The sequence below is a fragment of the Carcharhinus amblyrhynchos genome, chromosome 17, assembly GCF_965287045.1.
Source record: "Carcharhinus amblyrhynchos chromosome 17, sCarAmb.v2.hapA, whole genome shotgun sequence".
Taxonomy (NCBI): Eukaryota; Metazoa; Chordata; class Chondrichthyes; order Carcharhiniformes; family Carcharhinidae; genus Carcharhinus; species Carcharhinus amblyrhynchos.
This window is the reverse complement of record NC_137340.1, coordinates 36,777,685-36,804,521: the sequence shown is the minus strand read 5'-3', so window position 1 is coordinate 36,804,521 and position 26,837 is coordinate 36,777,685. Positions and strand designations below refer to the sequence as shown.

Here is a 26,837-nt window from a genome sequence, read left to right as displayed (position 1 = left end):
TGTGTTTTTGGTCACCAGAAATCCAGCAATACCCAATATTATGACTTTTCTTTCCAATTATGTTCCACCTCTTCCTCTGGTAAGGTTGGCATTTCGAAGCATAGCAATTGTAAAAGTGCATACCTTATTTCTATGGGTGCTATAGTTAAGCTTTACTGATCATCTTGAAAGAAGGGTACAGTACTTCAAAGCTGTTTAGACTTTAAGGGATTGTGTTCCTTGAGCTTTCAATCTAAAGCTTGATGCTGTGTGTCAAGCAAATCGAAGTCATCAATGTCAAATTGCTACGAAGCTAGTGGCATTTAAAATAAAAGCTTTACCTGAAAATCAACACACATTTTCATAACATTTAGAACAAGCTGAACCTTCAACTGACTATACATTGCCCAAGGCAAATATTCAACTGAATTAGGAAAATGTTAGTTGGAATATATCTTAAATTCAAAAATCCTACGAGGTGAAAAGAAAAGTTATCGCGAGAAGCAACTAAAGCGGGAGTTTCAGGAGTACTTTTACTCGAAATGAAGTATTTTTCGTATTAATAATCATTTAATTATATCATGTGTGTCCTGTTAAGAGTGCATCCTACTGGTACATAACAAAAGGTTTATTGAAGAACTGAGTCAAGTTACTCTCAGATATTGTTGTTAAAATATACATAATTACTAGCGCAAAAGAAATACTGATAGTGCATTTAAAAAACATAAGACATGCACACAAGTATAAATCGAAAGACAATGCTCATGAATTAAGAGTTCACTCAAACTGGAAAGGCATTTGAAGCACAGGCACAAGACATTTTTTTTATTTTCAATTAAATTAATGTATTTTCCTTATTCACCATGAATAAATAAATGATAGCCATATCCAAATTCCAATATCTGTGCACACCTCCTAACCAAGGAAACTGACCATTTTCCATTAAAAATCTGTAAAATTACCCTGATTTTGCAGTCATCAGCAAAGGGATGGGGCTTGGTATTCACCACACTGACTGCTAACCATAGACTTTTGTGACAACTTGCTATCAGGTGTCTGATCCGATTCAGCACCCTCTGGGGTCCGTGGCATATGCATATACTGCACTCAGCCAGTGCGCGGTTGCAAAACTCAGAACATGTGCCCAACATTAGATGTGATTCTGCAAGTGTACTAAGAGTTCCACTAACACCCAATTTAAGATCAGCTGAGCTCACAACGCGACACAAGACACATGCTAGAAACAAAACTGTAGGCCCCAATTCTCAAACAAAAGTAACTGCACCAATTTTAATTAACGAAAAGCATGGAGAACTAACTGTTCCATGATGCATTTTCCATGACCAGAATCCATTTGACAACCAAACAGCACCCTTTTAAAAAAAAATGCAGTTTGAATTGCCGTTCCCCTTCAGATTTAATCTGCTTGCATCTATCCTGATGAATAGCTTCTTTCTTCAGTAATACTCAAAGTTCTGTACAACCAAGTGACGACTTACCATGACATTAAAAATCAAAGTACACCCAAATGCATCTAACATTTTCTGCCGTATTTAAGAAGCAACTGCAGCCAAGTACCACACATGCCAGAGATGTTTCTGGAAGCCCTGGAAATGCAGCCTGAGAATTTCTGAAACAGGCCTCCAATCAAAAACTTGGTTCTCCACATTTCAAATGCACAATAGAAAAGTCAAGTTAATCACTTTGTGTAATTCTTTTCTTACAATTCTCTCAAATTACAAACCTTATTTTGAGGACTAAGTTTCTCAACTTTTTAGTTTGTGGAGAAACAAATATAAAAGTGAATTTCTTAAAAAATTGAATTACTTCATTAATTTTTTTCCTTCTTCAAAATTAAAAGCATGTTTGCTTACTAATCATTTTGGATTGGTTGTCATGTTAATCTTTAGCAGTTTCTTTTTTAAAAACTGAAACTTTACTCAGCTTTATTACATCACCTATTCATTCAATTGTCCTTGGCCACAGTTTTATAGCAAGGAATTTAAGCCTGCCAGGTTTGTGTGTGACACACACTTACACACACAAGTATAACTGAAGAAAACTTGAGTAAACAAACATTTTGCCCATCACACTACAAGAGTCAAACTTTTCAATAATTAAATTTTGGATCACACTTGCACCCAAAAGAACTCTCATTCTTGGTCAAAAGTGCCATTTGTCATTAGACCAATGGAACCAGTTTAAAAACGCAATGATTTGCTTCAGTTCTTGTAAATATATCTAATGTTCTCATTGTGGAGAAGACCCTTCAACTATCAACTATGGAAAGACCATTCCAGCAGTAGATAAGCAACGTGAATAGTTCAAAAATCAATCTTCACACTGGAAATACAAATTCACAGCTTGTATTCTTCAAAAAGCTGTTCACCGAAGCTGGTCTCTTTGGTAGTTTGTCCATGAAAAGATAGTTGAATGCGTTTTGATATTCAATCTTCTTTACTTATATAAATATTTAAGTACTGTACAGTACGGACTCAACTGGGGGCAGCTAGTTACACAGGTCCCTCGTGAGACTAAACCTGTGAAAGCCTGCGCTACCAGTGACATCACTCACACATGCTCATATCTGCCAAAGACATCAGTACATACATTCAGATAGATAGATGTTTACCATAACATTCTATAAAGCCTCCAAAATTGCAATAACTGGAAATGATTAAAACTTTTAAACAGGCCAGACAAAAGAAACAAGTTGACGACTAAAATGTTGTTTTGATCAACTGTCCATTCAGGTTTCTTGGCAGCAACCATCAACTCTCTCCATGGACTTAATTTTTCTCCCAAAATAAGAACTTGGAGCAAGAGTAGGCCATCTGGCCCCTCGAGCCATCTCCGCCATTTAATAAGATCATGGCTGATCTTTTTTGTGGCATCAGCTCCACTTACCCACCTGCTCACCATAACCCTTAATCCCATTACTGTTCAAAAATGTATCTATCCTTGCCTTAAAAACATTCAGTGAGGTAGCCTCAATTGCTTCACTGGGCAGGGAATTCCACAGATTCACAACCCTTTGTGTGAAGAAGTTCCTCCTCAACTCAGTCCTAAATCTGCTTCCCCTTATTTTGACGCAATGTCCCCTAGTTCTAGTTTCACCCGCCAGTGGAAACAACTTCCCTGCTTCTATATTATCTATCCCCTTCATAATCTTATATGTTTCTATAAGATCTCCCCTCATTCTTCGGAATTCCAATCAGCATAGCCCCAGTCCACTCAGTCTCCCCTCATAAGCCAACCCTCTCAACTCCGGAATCAACCTAGTCAATCTCCTCTGCATCCCCTTCTTTTAGTAAGGGGACCAAAACTGTACACAGTACTCCAGGTGTAGATTCACCAGCACCTGCAACATAACCTCACTGTTTTTAAACTCCATCCCTATAGCAATAAAGGACAAAATTCCATTTGCCTTCTTAATTACCTACTGCACTTACAAACCAACTCCTTGAGATTGCTACACAAGTACACCAAGGTCCCTCGACACAGCAACATGCTGCAATTTTTTACTATTTAAATAATAGTCCATTTTGCTGTTATTCCTACCAAAATGGATGACCTCACATTTACCAACATTGTACTCCATCTGCCAGACCCTCGCCCACTCTTTCACGCTATTAGTATTCGTTTGCAGACTTTCAGCATCCTCTGAACACTTTGCTCTTCCTATCTTAGTGACATCTGCAAATTTTGACACACTACACTTGTTCTCCAACTCGAAATCATCTATGTAAATCATAAACAATTGTGGTCCCAACACTGATCCCTGAGGCACACCACTAGTCACTGTTCACCAACCAGAAAAACACCCATTTACCCCCGCTCTTTGCTTTCTGTTAGTTAACCAATCCTCTATCCATGTTAATACATTACCAGTAACACCGGACACCTTTATCTTACGTAGCAGTCTTTGGTACGGCACCTTGTCAAATGCCTTCTGGAAATCCAGATACACCACATCCACAGGTTCCTCATTGTCCACTGCACATGTAATGTTCTCAAAGAATTCCACCAAATTAGTCAAACATGACCTTCCCTTCATGAACCCATGCTGTGTCTTACCAATGGGACAATTTATATCCAGATGTCTTGCTATTTCTTCCTTGATGATTGATGTAAGCATTTTCCTTACTACAGAAGTTAAATTAACCAGCCTATAAAGTTACCTGCCTTTTGTCAGCCACCTTTTTTAATACAGTGGCGTCACATTTACTGTTTTCCAATCTGTGGGAACCACCCCAGAGTGCAGCAAATTTTGATAAATTACCACAAATGCATTTGCTATTTCTCCTGCAATCTCTTTTAGTGCCTTGGGATGCATTCCATCAGGATCAGGAGACTTGTTGACCTTTAGCTCCATTAACTTGCCCAGCGCTACCCCTTTCGTGATAATGATAGTTTCTATGTTCTCACCTGCCTTAGCCTTCCTTATATTCAACTTCTCACTCAACCCTCCTCCTTATTTCCTATTTAACCACACCCACCACACAGCCCAACCAAAGCATCACAGAGACGCCTTTAAGATCACCCACCAAGACAGGGCAGTCCTGAAAAATGGACCATTATGGTTCTTTGCTATTAAGGCAGGCCAGTGGAATCTTTTCCCACTCTGACTTTAATTTGAAACAGTAAATATGCACAAATCATCACAAAACATTCCAAGTCTCTATTTTTTGAGTTTTTGAGAAAATATCAATTTGCTAACTTCCTGTGTAATATATTTAAATATATTTTATCAAAACATCAGATTACTGATCAGATGAAAATGAAGAATGAACAGCTCAGTAAAATCTAATTTATAACAATGCCACAATAATTATTTTTACATAAGCTACATTTAAAGTAACTGCTTTAACCCATTTTAATCCAAAGATCAGTACCATTTGGATTCAGCACATTATTCCAGTTTCTCAGTCATAAAATTGACATCAAAATCAATTCTATATCGAAGTTTTAATCCATATAAAAGGCTACCATTTCTTTGTCTTTATCTGGGAATTCAGAAGTGAATAGATCTTTGTAAGATTATTGAGTTCATTTTTTTTTGAAAAAAAAGAGTATTGGAACTGACTCAGAAATTCATGAGGTTGGTACTCAAAGAATCTATACTCATATTGTGTGCCAAAAGAACTAGGACATCTTAGAAATAGCTAAGTGTCAGAACAACTGTTCATGCGCCTTTAAACAGAAATATAATTATGAATTTCCAAACTTAATATTAAAATGATTAAAGTAATTAAAAAGTTTTGTACAGCACAATTAAACTTCATAGAATTTATCAGTTGTGCAGCAGTAATTAACCTTTGAGAATCATGATAACATACAATAAATGTCACCTCCTTTCTGAAGGCGGAGAAGTTACTTTAATTGTGCTAATAATAAATGGTCAAAAAATCCAAGCATATATTACATATTCATATTGTACAAGAATTCGAGATCATCAACGTTCCACCTTGATTTTTACAAAATGCCTCAAGGTAAAATCATTAAAGTTTAATGGGTCCACTTTCATTCTATTCCTAAATGTATTTAAACTAATGGGAAAAACCATGTGCTCCAAAATGTTGTGTGTTCAGAGGAATGGACAGGTGGGCAAATAAAATGAAATGTGCAATATTTTAAATAAAAAGTTACTTTCCTGAATGCAGTAAAGTTGCTTGCCGGTTTTGCAACAAATTGCTTACCTACTACTCAACTGAAAAATATTTCAAACTAAGATAAAATCAATTCATAAGTTAACAAGTAATAAACTAGCCAAATGCAATATTTTATTTCAAAAAAGCTTAAATATGTAAACTTTCATAAGCTTCCCAAAGTTCCTAAATATCACTGTAAGACACATAAAAATAGATTCGCTACTTCAACTCCATTCAGATGTCCACCACAATTTCATCATATATATTTCAAATCAAATGCTGTAACAAAAATAAATTGAATGGATGCTTGACTGTTCCACTTACCAAGTACGACTATTTACTGTGTACTTGTAGAGATCATCCACCAAGCCATACTTATTGTTTGTAAATGCTTTGTATCCTCCATGCACATAAATCGATTTCGTCATTGCATTGTAAACACTGCTGTGCCCGTATCCACCCTGGACAATCGCACCTTTAGTCTCTGTCACCAACCACGTGTTGGTCTCTGGACAAGAAATAAAACTAGTTTAGAAGTCCATTAAGATTGGCAAATCCTATTTCCTGCTGTTTTCCTATCCACAAATAGAAGTAATTTTAAACCTTACCACATAGAACAGAAGTATTTCACTGCAACTAGTGTTTTAAGGCTTAATCCTTTTCAATAATTATGAACAGAAAGTAAAATCCAAGAGGTCTATCAGAATGATTATGATTGAGAATTCCCTCACCAACCCACTTTATTTCTCTTTCCTCTTGAAATATGTGCCTTAAAATTTACATCTTGATCAATCTTCTGTTATTGGCCTCATGTTTGTGATTTGGTGTCATTTTTCATTTTATAACAGTCCTGGTAAACACTTGGGTTGTTTTAGAATCATAGAATCAGAGGTTTACAGCACTGAAACAGGCCCTTTGTCCAACTTGCCCATGCCGCCCTTTATTTAAACCTCTAAGCTAGTCCCAATTGCCTGCATTTGGCTCATATCCCTCTATACCCATCTTAACCATTAACTGAAGAAACAAATTTTTAAAAGACAAAATTGTACCTTCCTCTACTACTACCTCTGGCAGGTTGTTCTCGACACTCACCACCTTACGTGAAAAAAATTGCCCCTCTGGAGCCTTTTGTATCTCTCCCCTCTCACCTTAAATCTAGTTTTAGACTCCACTACCTGTAGGAAAAGATATTGATTATCTGAGTATGCCCCCCATTATTTTATAGACCTCTAAGTTCACCCCAAGTCTCATTTGCTCCAAAGAAAGAAGTCCCAGTCTATCCACCTTCTCCTTATAACTCAAACCATCAAGCCCCGGGAGCATCCTAGTAAATCTTTTCTGCATTCTTTCTAGTTTAATATCATCCTTTCTATAATCGGGTGACCAGAACGGTGCATATTGCACAGTTTTAAAGACACTATATAAATAGAAATGGTTGTTGATTGTGGTACAGGAAGCCATTGAGTGGAGGGAGCAAAAAGGGACATAATGATAGCAAGGGACTGTACAATCAGAGGGATTGACACCATTCGCTGCAGCAAATAGTGAGAGCGTGATCTCACTGATTGCTCATGCCATGCTCCCACCGCAGCGAGGTCAGAGAATTTGGCGCTCAGCCAAATCTCCGTTCACTGCAATGAGATAGTATAAGGACCTAGTCACCAAATTAAGAAGCAGCACCTCAAAGGTCATAATCTCTAGATTATTATCTGAGCCACATTCAAATTGGCATAGGACAAATCAGATTAAAGATTTGAATGCATGGCTTTAAGACTGATGCGGAAGAAGTGAGTTATAGAACGAGGGGCACCAGCACCAGTCCTGGGGAAAGTGGGACAGTACCACTGAAATACTCGACACCTGAAGTGTGCTAAGACTGGTACTTTAGCAAATTACATAACAAGGAAAGCTAAATGGTTTCAAATAAAGGGTCAGAAATCAAATTTGGGAACAGAGTCAGAGATAAGGCAAAAGAGAAGGGTCTTATTGTAGGCGATGGTAAGCAGACTGTGATAGGAAGGGGTACAGAATATAAATCCAACAATAAGTCAATAAAGGAGACTAGAGGTCATGAAAAAAATAAAATGATAAAACTAAATGTGCTGAATCTGAATGCACATAACATTCAAAACAAAACAGATGAATTGAGAGCGCACGAAGAAATGAATAAGTATAATTTGATAGCCATTACAGAGGCATGGCTAGAGGGGAACAAGAATTGAGACCCAAATAATGAAGGAGAGAAGAAGTTAAAGTCTATTTATGAGTCACAAATAGGTTTACATTCACACAGCAATGAAGTTACTATAAAATCTCCTAGTTGCCATACTCCAGCACCTGTTCAGGTACACTGAGGAAGAATCCAGCATGGCCAATTCACCTAACCTGCACATCGTTGAACTGTGGGAGGAAACTGGAGCACCCAGACGAAACCCATGCAGACATGGAGAAAATGTGCAAACTCCACACAGGCAATGACCCAAGGTGGGAATCAAACCTGGGTCCCTGGTGGTATGAGGCAGCCCCCAAAGGGTATAGATAGTTAGGAAGGATAGGTATTGAGGAAAAGGTAGAAGAATTAACTGTCAGGTAATGATAGAATTAGCACAATAGGAGGATATGGCATGGATGTGGAAATGGATTTGATAGAAATGAGAAACACTAAAGGCAAGAAGTAACTGGTGAAAGTCAGGTACATGCCCTTAAAAGTAACCAGAAGATAGGTTAGAATATTAAAGAAATAATATGGACCTTGTCAGAAAAGCATAGCAATAATCATGGGAGATTTTAATCTACAAATGGATTGGATTGGAAATACTTTCAGGATACTTTCTTAGTAAAGCATGTTCCTGAGCCAACAAAGCAGGCAATGCTCAGCTTAGTATTGCGCAGAGTAATTAATGATTTTACATTGTTGCTGCCCACAGACACCTTCAATCATAAGATGATTGAATTTTACATTCAGTTTGGGGGAGAGAAGAACGAATGAATCTACTTTTTAAAATTTCAACAAATGTGGTTATTTTCCAAAATCCTTTGGCCTCTGGAATGGTTCGACAGGTTGGAGGGTAGCTAACATAAGCCCGCTAATCAAAAAAAGGAGGTAGAGGAAAAACAGGGAACTATAGACCTGTGAGCCTAATGCCAGTACTGGGGAAATTGGTAAAATCCATTATCAAGATATTCATAGCTCAGCATTTGGAAAGCAATGGTGTAATCAGACAAAGTCAACATGGAGTTACAAAGGGAAAATCATGCTTAATGAATCCATTGCTGAGGATGTAACCAGTAAAGCTGAGCACGGAGAACTGGTGGACGTGGTTTATTTAGACTTTCAAAAGGCTTTTGACAAGTTCTCACAGAGCAGGCTATGATGTAAAGTTAAACTACGTTGGATTGTTGGTAGTGTCTTGAAATGGACAGAAAGTTGGTGAGCAGGCAAAAAGCAAAGAGGTGGTTTAAATGGGTTGTTTCCAAATGAAAGGCAGTAACTAGTGGAGTACCGCAGTGATACTGAAATCCTAACTGTTCAAATGATCTATTAATGATTTGGAAGAGGGAACTATATGTATTATCTCCAAAGTTGGAGATAATACATAAGTTAGGTGGGAGGGTGAGCTGTGAGGAGGATGCACAGATGCGTCAGCATGATTTGTACTGGCTGAGTACAATGGCAGCCCATGGCAGCTGCAGTATAAATGTGGATGTGAGGTTATCCACTTTGGTAGTAATAATAGGGAAGGCTGATTATTATTTGAATGGGTGTAAATTGAGAGAGATGGATACTCAGCGAGACCTTGGTGTTCTTCTGCATCAATCGCTGAAAGTAGCTGGTACATAAGGTATGGTGGCACAGTCATTAGTACTGCCGTTTCACAATGCCAGGGACACGGGTTTAATGCTGGGCTCAGGGGCCTGTGTGTAGAATTAGCACAATCACCACATGTCTGCACGGGTTTCCTCCGAGTGCTCTGGTTTCCTCCCACATTCCAAATGTGTGTGGGTTAGATTGATTGGCCATGACAAATTATCCCTTAATGTCAATGGGATTAGGAGAATAAATATGTGGGGTTATGGGGATAGGAAGGGCCTGGGTGGGACTGTTGTTGGTGCAGGCTCAATGGACCTAATGGCCTCCTTCTGCACTGTAGGTTCTATGATTAAGGCAGTAAAGAAGGCAAATGGTATGTTGGTCTGCGTGCTAGAGGATAAATATAGTAATAAGGATGTTTTATTGCAACTGTCTTGAGCACTCATGAAGCCACACCTGGAGTATTGGATACAGTTTTGGCATCCTTATCCAAGGAAAGACGTTTTTGCTATTGAAGGAGCACAACGAAGGCTTGTCAGAATGATTCCTGGAATGGCAGGTCTGTCCTATGAGGAGAGACCAAGTTGGTTAAGATTATATTCAATGAAGTTCAAAAGTGAGAGGGGATCTCATAGAAATGTATAAAATTCTAACAGATTAGATAGGGTAGATTCAGAAAAGTCCAGAACTAGGGGTCATAGTTTGAGGTTAAGAGGTAAACCTTTTAGGACTGAGATGAAGAGACATTTCTTCACTAAGCGAGTGCTAAATGTATGGAATTCACTGCCTCAGAAAGTGATTGAGGTCATTTCAAGAAGAAATTAGGTATAGTTCTTGGGGATAAAGGGATCAAGGCATTTTGGGGGGAGGAGGGTATCAGGATATTAAAACTTATGATCAGTCATGATCATCTAGTTTTAGAGTCCCTATGTTTGGGAAAAGATGTTGACTACCTACCATCATCTTTGCCCCTGATTATTTTATAGACCTCTATAAAATTACCCCTAAGCCTCTTACGCTTCAGGGAAAAAAAGCCCCAGTTTATCCAGCCTCTCCTTATAATTCAAACCATCAAGTCCCTATAGCATCCTAGTAAATCTTGTCTGCAGTCTTTCTAATTTATTAATATCCTTTCTATAAATAGGGTGACCTGAAGTGTACACAGTATTCCAAGTGTGGCCTTACCAATGTCTTGTACAACTTCAACAAGACATCACAACTCCTGTATTAGATATTCTAACCAAGGAACCAAGCATGCCAAATGCCTTCTTCACCACCCTGTCCACTTGTGACTCTACTTTCAAGGAGCTGTGAACACCTATATCTCTATTCTGTAACTCTCCCTAAAGTTCGACCATTAACTGATTAGATCCTGCCTCGATTCAGTCTATCGAATTGCATCACCTCACATTTATCTAAATTAAACTCTATCTGCCATTCATTGATCCAGTTGATCAAGATCCCAATGCGATCCTAAACAACCTTCTTCATTATCCACTATATCACCAATCTTGGTGTCATTTGCAAACTTACTAACTATGATCCATAAATTCTCATCCAAATTGTTAATATAAATAACAAATAATAGTGAACCCAGCACCCATCCCTAAGGCACACTGCTGGTTACAGGCTTCCAGTTGGAAAAAAAACCCTCTACAACTTCTGTCTTCTGTGATTAAGCCAATTTTGTATTCATTTGGCTACCTCACCCCAGATATCGTGAGATTTAACCTTATGCAACAATTTACTATGTGGTACCTTGTCAAAGGCCTTGCTAAAGTCCATAAAGAACTGGCATTTAACAGAGTGCGAGATAGGGGAAAAAAATTCATAATTACTTTAAACCATTAAGGTCAAATAAGGGTTTGGAGTTGAAAGAAATAGGAGAGCAGAGCAACCACTAAAATTAGAACTTAAATAATTCAGAGACATTCTTTAAAATGTCTGAGAGAGATGATCAAGAGCCAGGACTAAAATTACTTATTATTTAATTAAGCAGTTTAGGGAATATTTTGCTGAAAAAGATACAAAGCAAAATTTCATAGTTTGGAATCTTTTTGTGAGGATATTCAAAAAATGTATTTTCATTTTTCAAAATAAAACATCACCCAAGATGATATACTTTCAATAGACATTACTGGATATGCTTAAATGTAAAAGTGAAAAATGGGGTCCCCCAATCTAAAAGAACAGCAACAAATCTAGAAGCTGAACCTGACAGTTACAAGCAGGTGGAAAACGCTGACACTTTTGCACCTTCATGTGAGCCAACACCACAGTGAGAAGAGTCCACTGAAACTGCTGAATTACTGAGTAATGAAATTGAGACTCAACCAGCACATTCATCTTGAGGCAACAAACAGCACTACAAAAGTCGGGAGTGCAGTAAAATCAGCTGTATGGGCCAATGTGTGAGTTTCCTTGAGGTTAGTTCAGGCTTTTATCCCAATATTGAAGTTTTATTTTATAAGGTATCCATAGAATTAAGTGTCTAAACGTATTAGGTGGGATGGAGGGGTTTCCTCACATAATAGTATCTCAAAGAAATTTAAGTTATTTTCACCTTTGGGGTATTTCATAATGCACAGAATATATGCATTCCAATAAGTAAGAACAAGTCAAACAGAAGGACCCACTATTGTGTATAACTAAAAGGTTGAAGATAGGCTCAATGAGCCAAATGGCTGTCTTCTATATTTTAGGGATTCTATTGTGCAAAGATAGGTGGAAGATCAGAAAATTGGACGCAACATATGGAATAGCAAAGGGTGGCGAGCAGATTAAATTGGGGTGGGGGGAAGTAGAGTACGAGAAAAGGCTAACCAGAAATATATAAATAGATAGTAAGAATTTCTATGGACAGTTAACAAAGAAAAGAGTTAACAACGTGAGCAATGATCCAACAGAAAGTGAGAGTCTGGAGAGTTAACATTGGAAAAAAAGGAAATGGTTGACAAATTGAACAAGTATTTTGCATCAGCCTTCGCTAAAGAGGATACAAATAACATTCCAGAAGCAGCTATAAACCAAGGCGTGGAAGGGAAAGAGAACTTGGGAAAATCAGAATCACCAGAAACATGGTACTGAGTAAATCATTGGAGTTGCATGCCGACAAAAGCCCAGATACTGAGGGGCTTCATCATAAGGTCTTAAAAGAAGTGTCCAATAAGCTAATTGACACATTGGTTTTCATTTTCCAAAATTCCCTAGATTCAGATAAGGCTCCATTAGATTGAAAGATAGCAAATGCAAGTCCACGACTGAAAAAGGGAGGGAGGCAGAAAATGGTAAACAACATTGATTAGAGGGAAAATGTTGGAAGCTATTATTGAAGATGTTATAGCAGGACAACTGGATAAGTTCAAGGTAATCAGGCAAAGGCAACATAGTTTAATGTAAGGGAAATCAAGGGAAGTCAAGTTTAACCAATCTATTGGAATTATTTGAGGAAATAACAAGTGCTTTGGATAAAGGGGGACCAGTCGATGTACTGTACTTAAATTTTTGGAAGGCACTCAATTAGGTGCTATATCAAAGGTTACTGCAGAAAATAAAAGCTCAAGGTATAGGAGTAATATAATTGGCATGTATAAAAAGGCTGGCAAGCTAACATAAAGCAGAGAGTAGGCATAAATGGGTCTTTTTCAGGTTGGCCAGATGTAATGAATGATGCGCCATGATCAAAATGAATGGTCGGAGCAGGCTCGAAGGACCAAATACCTACTCCTGTTTTTAATTTCTATGTAAAGATGATGAGTTTCAGAAATTAAAGTAACTGGCTGGGGAATGGTGAGAGTGGAGGGAGGATAGACAAGGAGCTTCATTTAAGTTTATGAGGTAGCGCACAGTAAATCCATCCAGCTTTTTATTTCAAATGAAGTCAAAGTAGTAGATCTAGGAAGTAAAAATGGAAATTAATGAAACAAAATTGAACTAGAATGTAATGAACTTAGTTGGTAACACATGAACCTCTTTCAGAAAGCTATTGTTTTCAATCCCATATAAAGGCCCAAGTGTAAAATCTAAGACACAGTACCTTCAGGATACTGCACTATGGAATACCCTATTCCTCAGGTCCAACATAAAACTGAGAACTTGCCTTCACACACAAGTGAACACTGCAAGGTCTCACAACACTATTCAAAGATGTTCTCCCAACAACGTGAAGAGCACAAATGCAGCAAAAAAAAACAGATTTTCCATTTATCCATCTCATTACACAGCTGGCAAAGAATAGCTCTTGCATTTGTCTGCTAATGTACAGTCACTGCACTTATTCCAAAAGTAATCAATTGTCTAAAATGTTTTCATGCTCATACAAATTTAAATATTTGAGTGATAAATATTTAGAATTCTCTACCAGGCAGGTCAAAAATGTTGACTTGATCAAAAAAGTTGGATGCTGTGATTGGACAGAGTTCTATTAAAGATGAACATAAGAACATAAATAGGAGCAGGAGTAGGCCATCTAGCCCTTCGAGCCTGCCCCGCCATTCAATAAGATCATGGCTGATCTGAAATGGATCAGTTCCACTTTCTCCCCATAACCCTTAATTCCCTTGTCTGTCAAAAACCTATCTACCCGTGACTTAAATATATTTAGTGAGGTAGCCTCCACCACTTGAACAGGCAGAGAATTCCAGAGATTCACCACCCTTTGAGTGAAGAAGTTCCTCAACTCCGTTCTAAACTGTCCCCCCGCTTATCTTGAGGCTGTGCCTTCTAGTCCTGCTGTCCTTTTTGAGCAGGAAGAATCTCTCTACCTCTACCCTATCCATCCCTTTCATTATCTTATATGTCTCTATAAGATCCCCCCTCATCCTTCTAAACTCCAACAAGTACAGACCCAGTCTATTCAGTCTCTCTTCATAGTCTAACCCCCTCATCTCCAGTATCAGCTTAGTGAACCTAGTGAACATTGATGAGTCAAATAGGATTCCCTCATACCTGGCACTTAGCACTGACAATCCCAATTGTACTAAGAATTACATGGACAACTAATTTAAGATTATCAGTCATTCTTGCAATGCAGCTCATTTACCCTTGCTAGAAGCTACATTTATTCATATCGAATGATCTGTCCTCTGCAGACAAAAGCCAACTCAATTCTAATTCAACCAGGCAACAGTTCAACTAAACAAATCTGTTGTTTTCTCTTTGCATCAAACATCAGTTTTCAGAACGCTTAAGTTGAATGGAGATGAGTAAATATTTTTTAGTGCACACAACACAAGTTATCAAATCTTTGTATTGCTGAATTTGCATTAATTACAACAAACTCAAGAATGTTAAATTTCAAAGGGAACAACAATTCATACTGCATGAGGGAAGGGTATTGATTTATTGGCAAGTGGATTCTGACTGACCAAGGCATGTTGCCATAGTGAATACACCAGGGAGCTGTTACCACCTATGCCTTGTTTTTGTGCCATGTCTGTTCATATCCCTTTTGTCTGCAGAGGACAAGTCATTGGATATGAATAAATTTAGCTTCTGGTAAGGATAAGTGAGCCACATTGCAAGGATGCCTGATAATCTTAAATTGGTTGTTAGTGAAATTCTGAGCACAATTGGGATTGTTAAACAAGTGCTGCCCAATCACATCTAAATGGTACACATTTTGTTCTGAACTTTGCAAGTGTTAGTTGAGAATGTCAATACTCTGCCTATTGCAAACAGCCAAGCAAATATACTGTCTGATACGATCCACCAGTCATTGGGATGTATGGCCTATATACTGGGCATCACACCAGTACTAAAATTCATATATCACATTATTCATTTGAGTAATTCTAATACCTGCCCTGATGAGAGCAAGCTGAAAAACTTTGACAGCATTTTGCTTCAGCAATACTCCAGTTCTGTACTATCAAATGATAACCTTTGTAATTTGTGTGAAGTTAATCTCAGTTTCTTAATTTTCAAGAAATACACTAAAAAGCAACTATTAACTTTGATAACTGTTTTCATTTAAGCTACGAATCCCATAACATAAATGTATTGGTGACAGCTGAAAAAGTTTATCAAACAAAATAGTTGTTGTCATAATGTGAATAAAGGAGTTAGACTACATATTTTACATCAGTGCAAAGCAGTAAACCTTATGGAACATTATGGAACAGCAATGGTGTCTTATGGAACAGTAAAGAGTGTTGCTGTTACTGAGACAAAAGCTCTGGGATTGAGGCCCACCTGAGGACTGAATGGGTAAAGAGGATGCATTCAAAACACAGCAAAACAGGTTGATATTAACCTGCAAATCCTGCCAATGCATGCCAACAGCAGGCACTAAGAGCAGGAAAGAGTCCTAGTCACTTGTGTGATAGAAAGAAAGTTGGCGCCTCTACCATCATTATCCATAGCGCCAAACAACAAGTTGTATGTGAAGTGCATGGACTCAGTGACGTTTAATAAACCACCAAAAGCAGTAAAAAAGCTTTGTGTCCACACAATGTGTTCTACAATTAAAGTAAAATAATTCAAAATACCTTCCCTTATTACTTGTGGGTTATTTCACCTTCATACAACAAACGTTAAAAACATGAAGTGTCATTTAAAATAAGTTAATGTCAGCAGATAGTTCACTGTCTTTCCACAAGAGTTGATTTCCCTTAAAGTGATCTTGAGTTTTGTTACACTGGCCTATGATTGAACTGTAACATAACACAAGTCTCAGATGATTGTCCACAGTAATATGCTTAACCCTATCCACAGTAAGAAGTCTCACAACACCAGGTTAAAGTCCAACAGGTTTATTTGGTAGCAAAAGCCACTAGCTTTCAGAGTTCTGCCCCTTCGTCAGGTGAACGGGAGTTCTATTCACAAACACAGCATTTAAAGACACAAACTCAATTTACAAAATAATGATTAGAATGCGAGTTTTTACAAGTAAAAGGTACAGACAACTAGTGTGGAGAGAGCATTGAGAGATGTGTATTGTCTCCAGACAGGGCAGTCAGTGAGATTTTGCAAGTCCAAGCAAGTTGTGGGGGTTACAGACAGTGTGACATGAACCCAAGATCCCAGTTGAGGCCGTCCTCATGTGTGCAGAACTTGGCTATCAGTCTCTGCTCAGTGACTCTGCACTGTCATGTGTTGTGAAGGCCGCCTTGGAGAACACTTACCCGAAGATCAGAGGCTGAATGCCCGTGACCGCTGAAGTATTCCTCAACAGGAAGAGGACATGCTTGCCTGATGATTGTCGAGCAGTATGCATTCATCCGTTGTCACAGCATCTGCATGGTTTCCCCAATGTATCATGCCTCGGACATCCTTTCATGCAGCGCATCAGGTAGACAATGTTGGCCGAGTTGCAAGAGTACAATGTACTTGGTGGATGGTGTTCTCACGTGAGATGACGGCATTCGTGTCGATGATCTCGCACATCTTGCAGAGGTTGCTGTTGCAGGGTTGTGTGGTCTCGTGTTCTCCTGAAGGCTGGGTAGTTTGCTGTGAACAATGGTCTGAAGTTGTGCGGTTATTTGAAGGCAAGAAGTGGGGGTGTGGGGATGGCCTTGGTGAGATGTTTGTCTTCGTCAAAGACATGTTGAAGGCCCCAGAGAAGGTATCATAGCTTCTCTGTTCCGGGGAAGTCAAGGACAACGAAGAATAGTCTGTCCACGATGTCCCTTGTTTGTTTTTTCAGGAGGTCAGTGCGGTTTTTCACTGTGGCACGTCAGGATTGTCAATCGATAAGTTGAGCGCCATATCCTGTCCTTATGAGGGCATCTTTCAGTGTCTGGAGGTGTCTGTTGCGATCCTCCTCATCTGAGCAGATCCTGTGTATATGAAGGATTTGTCCATAGGGGTTGGCTTCCTTAACATGTTTAGAGTGGAAACTGGAGGAATGGAGCATCATGAGGTTATCTGTGGGCTTGCGGTACAGTGAAGTGCTTAATGGAGATACGTGTGTCCAAGAATGCAACCGATTCCGGAGAGTAGCCCATGGTGAGTCTGATAATGGGATGGAACTTGCTACCAAATAAACCTGTTGGACTTTAACCTGGTGTTGTGAGACTTTTTGCTGTGTTTACCCCAGTCCAACGCCAGCATCTCCACATCATATTCCTATCCACACGGTATCACGTTATTTCTTTCATTTCCAGCTTACACATTTTTGAATTCCATTGGTTATTTGAAATTATACTATCATCTGAGGAGTTATCTATCCAAACACATAAGTACAAGGATGTAGAAAATATCTGGTGAGCTCCTGGCAAAAGCTCCTGATCTGAGGAGTGATGTGCAGTGTTAATGTAAGCCTATTTGTGACACTAATGAATAAACTTCATAAAATTAATCAAACTAATGAATGATCTTCCGGATTTTCCAAGTTGTTGTTTGTTACAGCAGTCATCTTCATAGTTAGCTTTAATTACAAGGCTTACGTGCAAAGCCCAGCAAATGTAATTTCCGTTTAGATGAATGTGTGTCAATGAAGTCCAACATGGGGCTCCTTGTGTGGGATTTTCCCACCTCTCTGCATTGGTCAAGTAGCATAGCAGAGTGGAAAATACGATCAAGAGAGGGAAAATCTGGTTTGCGCCTGATTTCTCACCTATCCTGATATTGCTGGCCACATTCTGCAGGTGGAAATCAACCTAGTGCCCAGGAAAGGGGCGAGGTTGATTTTATGAGCCTTGAATGCAACTGTTTGGGTTCACTTACCTTTCCTACCTCACAGATCGAAGTCCTCACGATGCGAATCATAGATAGTCCTCACCAATGGGAACTAGATATGATGGCGTCACCAATGGGACTGCGGGCCACTGAAGCCCCCAAGTGGTCAGGGTAGGACCATGCAGTGCCCACACGGCCTGCCTGGCACTGCCCTTGGGCAATGCTTAGGGAGCAGTGCAGGGCAGGGGAGAGGCCTGTAGGAGGGGAGGGAAGCAATGAACTTGGCATCGGGGGGGTAGAGGCTGGTCAGAGGGGGTGCAGCTATCATGCTGCCAGCATCAGGGGGTGGGGAGGTGTGCACAATGGCGACCTTAGCACTCTGCAGGCAGCTTCTCAGCGTGAATAGCTCCACCCATTCATCCTGTTGGTGGGGGAATCAAATTACAGCCTCTGTGTTGCACAGTGTGCCGTAAGTTACCATCACTTACCTCACTGGAAAAGCATGAGAAAATAGGGCAATTAAAATTTTTGAGAAAATTTCACCCCTTACGTAGCCCACTAAATTAGCAGCAAATGATTTTTTTTAATATTTTAAAAATAGACAATCTTGGCTTTTCTAAAAAAAAAGTAAAGGCATAATCCATTAATAGATTATAGGGAATTTGATTTCCATATGATGGCGGGGGGGGGATCTTCTTGTCAGACATGAACAGACTTTCTTCTACTGCCCAGAATTAAAGGAATTTTATACAGTTTTTGATATTTGCTGTAAATTTGTGGGCAGCAACAAAGCATCTGCACTCAGCTAATCTCAATAAAGCTGATAACAAGGATTTGCAATGCTTGAGACACAAGTTTTTCTTTTCCAAACAGCAGTCTTGTTCTGGCACCAAATTAACTCAATCTCCAGCAACAGTGTCATCATCAGGGCAAGTGGCCAATCACATTGATGTATTCTCACAGGCAGAAAGAAACTCAGGAAGGAAAAAACACTAAACTCCTTCATTTGTAATAAGTTTTATAAGTGATAAAATAAATGATTAGAGTATTCATGAGATCAAAAGGTAGAATCCAAAATGGCATAAACTCAAAAATCATTATTACAATGAAGGAATGCGCCACTTAAACATGAAAAAAAACTCTGATGCAACTGCTTAACAGAAGCATTGAACTAAGCATGCAGTTAAAACCCAGGTACAACTCATTCTATGTCCTTCCTCCCTCATGCACTTATCCCCACTCTATCCTGGCCAACAGGTCACCACAATGTTGGTTGATCACCTCCATATCGACCATCAATTTTTCAGGATTTAATGGGTAGTTGATAGCCTTATGTCCTTGTGCCGCCAATACTCCCCATTTATCCAGGCTGGGGACCAGCACTGATGCATGTTGGCTTGCTCCAACCAGTCCTAGACTGAGATCTGGACCCATGCCCTTCCTGCTGAAAGGATGGACAGCAACCACTGAACTACTCCAGCTAACTCATTCAGCAAAGTGCAAATTTTTCCAAGGTTTTTTTTTAAACTGTAAAGACTATATTAATATACATACATCAGCATGGAAAATTTCATCAGCTTAAAAGATTTCTGATTGATTTCAGTCTGGGGGATCTCAACAGCACACTGCCTTGTAAAGCACAGAATCACTGGCAGCAGCATATAAATTTCCATACTTCACTGCACAAGTGCTAACTCAAGAAGTTGCTCAGTTCTCCAGAGCAATAATGACAGTAAACACCGACAATTTGGTCACCATTACGACCACAAAACCTATGACATGCTGTATTATCTTTTTGTTTAAAGGCTTAAGATTTTAATTTTTGATTAGGCTTTTCTGATTAACTGATTTTGCAACACATTTTAAAAATTCAAAACATTTGCGCAAATTACTTACTTATATTGTATTCCTGAACACTGTTTATGTAACCATAAAGTGCAGAATATCCAAAAATGATAATCATGATTACATCTCCACTGTCCATTTCAATGATGTGTGCCGAATGTCCTTCCACATCATACTGTTGGCCAGGGGTTAGAACTGTTGGAATTTTTCTAGTCCATGATAGAGTAGGGATGTTGAAGATCCATAGCTCATTTGTGATATTTCCATTGTCAGTATCAACTTTTCCTCCATACATGTAAATATCATCCTGCAAAAGGAAGAAATGTCACTAAATAAAAGTAGAACAATGATTCTTGTTTATGTCCATCATGTTGCATTTCTTTTCCTTGAGTGGACAAGTCAAAGTTTTCTTTCTAATCTTTGCATTTAACTTCCGCGTTATCTATCATTCACAATAGCCAATCAGTTCAATGAATTAAACAACTTAAGGAATGTTTTAGTTTGAAGTTCTTAAAATGAAAATAAACTATTTAGCTATTAAAAATATTCACCAATTATATGATTCAAAGTTTATGACTGACATCAATGGTAAAAATATTCTGTAATGTTACATTTGTCTAAATTTAAGTCAAAATAAAAAAAAGGGTAATTGAAATGAAACACTATTTCTCGCTGTACAAATTCCCCCAAATCCGGGTGCTTCCAGCATTTTGTCCTTCTATTTCAGTTTTACAGTATCTTTCAAACATAGAAAATATAGTTATGAATGTGATTAAACAGCGATATGCAATATCACAGATGCACACTAGAAATTTATTATTTGTGTCTCAGGCTCTCACTTGGTCCAAATGGGGATATTTTTTGACCAGGAAGTAATTGCCCAAATTAGAGGTGCAATTTTATTTGTCTTCCAGCATCTGCAGCATTTTGATCTTTGAGAAAACCCACTTATGGGCTTGATTAAGAGTGAAATGCAATATCAGTTCTCACATGAGAAAGTTATTGGGCCTTCAGCCCTCATTGAGCCCAAATAAGGGTATTTTCTGTACATTGACCAAGAAATAATTATGACAAATTTCAGATATAACTCAACATCCTATTATTTTTAATACACCGAATTAGAGTGTCAAATGTTACACCAATGTCCTTATGGCCCTTTCAAAGACTTAACATGGCCTAATACTTGCAAGTTTGAAGATAACTTGATTAACCAGTTAATAATGATATCCAAGTAGCTATGACACAAATGTTTTAGACCACATCTCACTTGTTAATTAAATCTTAGTAAGCAACATTTGAAATAATTTCAATTATCATCACACAGTTCCTGATACCATTGTACACCATTTAATTAACCATCAAATAATCAAAAAATACAGTCAAGAGAACGAATGAAGGTGAAAAAGGACACAAACACCTTCAAGAAATATGTTCAAACTGTATAGTTTAAATTTTCACTTTGTACAGATTTGAAAATAATTCATAGAATTTTCTGCAGTTCTGGAGGGGTTTTATGTAAAGAATTCAGTAGGCAAGAGTTCAAGGTGATCCACCAACATCACCTCAAATCAAATGGCAAAAATGAATGCATACTAGTTACTGTCAACCATAGGACCACAAGACCATAGGGGCATAATTGGGCCACTTGGCCCTTCGAGTCTGCTCTGCCATTCAATCATGGTTGATTTTTTTCTTCATAAACATTCTCCTGTCTTTCCCCCAAAACCCCGATCCCTTTATCAGTCAAGAATCTATGTCTGTCTTAAAGACACTCAATGACTTGGCCTCCACAGCCTTCTGTGGCAAAGAGTTCCACAGATTCACCACTCCCAGGCTGAAGAAATTCCTCCTCATTTCTGTTTTAAAGGATCGTCCCTTTATCCTGAGGTTGTGCCCTCTGGTTTTAGTTTTTCCTACTAGTGGAAACATCCGCTCCGCATCCAGGCCTCGCAGTATCCTGTAAGTTTCAATAAGATCCTCTCTCATCCTTCTGAATTCCATCGAGTACAGACCCAGAGTCCACAACCATTTCTCATACAACTAGCTCTTCATTCCAGGGATCATTCTTGTGATCCTCCTCTGGACCCTTTCCAAGGCCAGCACATCCTTCCTTCGGTATGAGTCGAAAACTGCTCACAATACTCCAAATGGGGTCTGACCACACCCTTATATAGCCTTGGAAGTACATCCCTGCTCTTGTATTCTCACCCTCTCGACATGAATGTAAGCACTGCATTTGCCTTCCTAACTGCCGTTAATCTTAAGAGAACCTTGAACAATGACTCCCAAGTTCCTATGTGTTTCTGATTTCCTAAGCATTTCCCCATTTAGAAAATAGTCTATGCCTCCATTCCTCCTTTCAAAGTGCATAACCTCGCACTTTTCATGTTGTATTCCATCTGTCACTTCTGCCCACTCTCCTAATTGTCCAAGTCCTTCTGCAGCCCACCTGCTTCCTCAATGCTACCTGTCCCTCCACATATCTTTGTATCATCTGCAAACTTAGCAACACTGCCTTCAGTTCCTTCCTTGAAATCATTAGTGCATACTGTGAAAAGTTGTGGTCCCAGCACTGACCCCCGAGACACACCACTGGTCACCTACTGCCATCCTGAAAAAGACCCATTTATCCCCACTCTCAGCCCTCTGCCAGTCAGCCAATCCTCTATCTATGCCAGGATCTTACCTTTAACACCATGAGTTTAATGTATTTAACAGTCTCCTAAGCAGCACCTTGTCAAAAGCCTTCTGGAAATCTAAATAAATCACATCCACTGGCTTTCCTTTATTTAACTTTGTTAGCTCTTCAAAAACTCTAAGATTTGACAGACATGACCTGTCTTTGACAAAGCTGTGCTGACTCAGTCCTACTATATCATACACTTCCAAGTACTCTGCGATCTCATCTTTAATAACGAACTCTGAAATCTTGCCAATGACCAAAGTTAGGCTAACTGCCTCTCTCCCTTCTTAAACAGCGGTGTTACATTTCCTATTTTCCAGTCCTCTGGTATTCTCCCTGCCTCCAGTGATTCCTGAAAGATCACCACCAGTGCCTTTACAATTTCCTCAGCTGTGTTTTGAGAATAATGTTTATAAAAGATTTTGCTTTCAAAGGACCATTTGTATTGTTAACTAATCTCCCAAAACATACTTTTGTCTCCACATCCAGCGCAAAGTTTTGTCTATTTTTTATGCGGGATAGTTAACATTATTTTTCTTTCCTGGTCAGTGCTGCTCTTTCATCAGGTGAGGGGAGAATTGGGTTCACAAAAACAAACATACATAGTCAGAGACTAAATTGCAAGACAATGGTTGGACTATGAGTCTCAACAGGTAATCAAATCTTTACAGGTACAGACAATGTAAGTGGAGAGAAGGAGTCACAGACAGTCACCTTCATAGGTGTGTGAATTGCCAGGAGTGTGTTAATAGGATTTTGCAAGCCCAGGCCAAATGGTGGGGAGATCCTCTCCTCTTTGGGCCAGCGGTTTGCTGTGTAAGTGGTAGCCAACTATTTATTAGAGTTCTTTGACAGCTATTAGCCAGAGTAGATAGAGGAGAACCAGTTCATGTTGTATATCTGGAATTTCAAGATGCATTTGATAAGGTGTCACACAAAAGCCTGCCACACAAGGGCTCATGGTGTTGGAGATAATATTCTAACATGGATAGAGGATTGGCCAACTAACAGGAAGCAGTGAATAGCAGCAATAACAGAGTCTTTCTCAGGTTGGAGAACAATAACCAACGGAATGCCACAGGGATCAGTGCTGGGAACACAGCACTTTGCAATATATAATAATCATTTGGAGGAAGGAACAGAGTGTACTGTGGTCCAATTCGCAGATACAAAGATAGGAGGGAAGGCAGGTAAATAGGAGGATATAAATAGTTTACAAAGATATGCTGACAGGTTAAGTGAGTCAGCAGAAAACTGGCAAATGGAATTCAATGTGGAAAAATGAGTCTGGAAGAAAGAATGAGAAGGTGGGTTATTATTTAAATGGAGACTGCAGAAAACCATACAGCAAAGGGACTTGGGGGGGGTCCATGTTCATGAAACCCAGAAAGTTAGATTACAGGTGCAGAAGGTAGTTGGGAAGGCAAATGGAACACTGGCTTTCATTTCAAGTGTATAAAAGTAAAGAGGCGTTGCTGCAACTGTAAGGTTTTAATGAGGCCACATTTAGAATATGGTGTACAGTTTTAATCCCCTTCTTTCAGAAAGGGATGTTATAATTAAAGGCAGTACATAAGAGGCTTACTAGGATGATCCCAGGTATGGAAGGACTGCCATAGAAAAGACAAACAGATTGCATCTGTATTTCTTGAAGTTCAGAAGGATAAGAGATGGCATGATTGAAACATACAATATTCTTAGGGGGTTAGACAGAATAAAGTTGGGAGGATGTTTCCATTCATGGAAGACTGTAGGACCAGAGGATATAGCAGCAGAATAAGGGAGTGCTCATTTAAGCCAGATTTGAGAAAGAATCTCTTCTCCCAAAAAGTGGTGAATCTTTGGAATTCTTTACCCTAGGATACCGTGGAGGCCAAGTCCTTGAACATTTTCAAGGCTGAGTTCAATAGGTTATTAATCAGATGGGGAAGTAAGGATTATAGAGATAAGCCAGGAAGTGTTAAATGTGAGCAGAGAGTGTTGGATAAGCCATGTTCTTATTAAATGGCAGAGCAGGCTCATAAGGCAGACTGGCCTAATCCTGCTCTTATTTCTTATAGTCTTATGGACTCCTGGCCAAACAAGATCACCAACTGAGACTTACATGCAAGAACTGTTTGTTAAAGTATTAAAAATGAGATTAAACATCAATGACTCTGCTGGCTTGGCCATGTATTCAGAATGCTATCACAAAGAACAGCCCAACTGGCCCTCAAATGAACAGTACCAGGGAAGAAAAAGGTCAAAGACAACCTGACGCAGAATTGTGATAGTCAAGCTAAGTTAAATGGAGCTCCACTCTCATGGGGTGAAGCACCAAACGTGGCTAAAGATAAGAGCAAGGTGGCATAAGCTCAAGGGAGGAAGAGGGTAAGATTCATGAGGTTACACATAAATAACATAACATTCTTATATTGGGTTATATTACTGAAAAAAATATAAATGCCAAGATATGCAAATGTCATGAATTTCTACTACATTTAATACAATTATGAATATTACTGTTACATGACATTACATTCGGCAATTTTTCTTGCCTGAGTCTGCAAAGTTGCATAACAATAATCTGAAAGGTAATAAACTGCAGCCAAAGGACAAGATGACACCAATACCAATAATCATTTGCCTAAAAGGTGTGTTATCCAGAGATAATATTTTCCAATTACAATGCAAAATTGAGAACTAGTACTTATTTAGCTTCCCTCAGTCCACTGAATATGGAAACTCATGGTTGATTGGGCCACAAGCCAATTTAGATTACATGGGCCATTTGCAGAGGTTCATTGACTGCCAAGGAAATCAGTGGGGCACTAACTGTTACTGCAAGTTCTAGAATGAACTAAGTACCTGGAAATAGCGGCCAGAGAGAGGTATCACAAGCTACGATACTAGACACCAGGATTGGTCAAATGGATTACAAGTGTCTTTTCCCATCACGTGCATTCTCACATTGCTACAAATTGGAACACGGGATCAAAATTTCAGTGCAGAGTAACCCTATTATGGAAAATATTTTGTAGGATAGTATCAGAGTTTACAAGGAATTGGATGAGAAATAATACACATCATGAATCATTGCACTTGTAAAGGCAAGTGTCTACTCAAGAATAATATGGTAGCCAAACTAGTTAAGTTGAAAAGAACTGGGCAATTCAACTGTCACTTTCTGCTCTAGAATTGATCATCGTTTCTTGCAATTTAATTACAAAATTCTTTTAAGAGTACAAAGTTTGAACAAATTAAAATATGTAACACCAAAGTGCCACTGACAAATAAGAAACGTGCACAGCCATACATTAAGCTAGACTCCCATGCTGTCCCATTTACCAAAGATAGGGTTGGATACCACACAATGCATCATGCTTTGCCTCTTCAAAGAGCACAAAGATTTATTGTTGTTAAGTAAGCAGAGTGACGTCAGTTGAATCATTTTCTTGGTACTCAACTCTTTTAGGTTACAGTCAAGAACTTTATATTTTACCATTGTTTTGCACCTAACAAAGCATGACTTTAACATTTTGCACATCTGAAATTAGTATTCATGTTGTGGATGCTACTGCTGGTGAAGGCAGCGCTTGCCCAGTTGACAGTAGACCACTGATCCATTAATTGGAGCTGAATTCAATCTTACGTCGGCATGTTAGGATCTAACAGCTGCATCACTCATCCCTATCTGTGCAATTTGTAAAATTAACAACTAAATCATAATTGACAGGTTTATTCCTTTGTTCTGATTTTACATTACATCAATAAAATGTACGACTGTTAGAAATATTAAAATGTCTACCATTGAATTACAACAAATCATTTCAATAAATATAGTGAATTCAAACAATAATACTCTGATGAAACACTCCTGCGCTAAAATATTATCAAGATGTCAAAAGTTATTGCAAAACTTCTTACACTTCACCAATGCTTAACAATGACAAAACAAGTTACTTCTAACATATATTAGTCTTATTAAAACTGAGTTGCTTTGGGTCTGTGGCCATAGAAAACTTGAACGCTTACCTTGATATTACATGAAAAGGAGAATATTAATTTTACAGATATCTTGGATTGTGGTGGAGGATATGAAATTAAATGAAAAATGTACTGCATCAAAACAGTTCTTTTCCACAAAACTCAAAATGGGAAAACAACTTTAATTAATTTTCAGTATTTTGGTTATTAAAGAATTAAATGCTTTCCTTCATCTTACTGAATAAATTAATTAGCGCTGTTGATTTTAGCAGGTGAAACAAAT

At 38.6% G+C, this 26,837-nt stretch overlaps 1 protein-coding gene across 3 annotated transcripts in view; it reads right to left on the bottom strand.

The window, feature by feature from the left end:
• atrnl1b (attractin-like 1b) overlaps positions 1 to 26,837 on the bottom strand; it is an 883,775-nt gene that overhangs the window by 708,820 nt on the left and 148,118 nt on the right. For all 3 annotated transcript variants that reach the window (XM_080205830.1, XM_080205831.1, XM_080205832.1), the window contains 2 exons: positions 19,957 to 20,212; positions 5,955 to 6,138 (listed from right to left, as the gene is read on the bottom strand). In XM_080205830.1, coding sequence (XP_080061956.1) covers positions 5,955 to 6,138; positions 19,957 to 20,212 — 440 coding nt within the window. The remainder of the gene's footprint in view (positions 1 to 5,954; positions 6,139 to 19,956; positions 20,213 to 26,837) is intronic.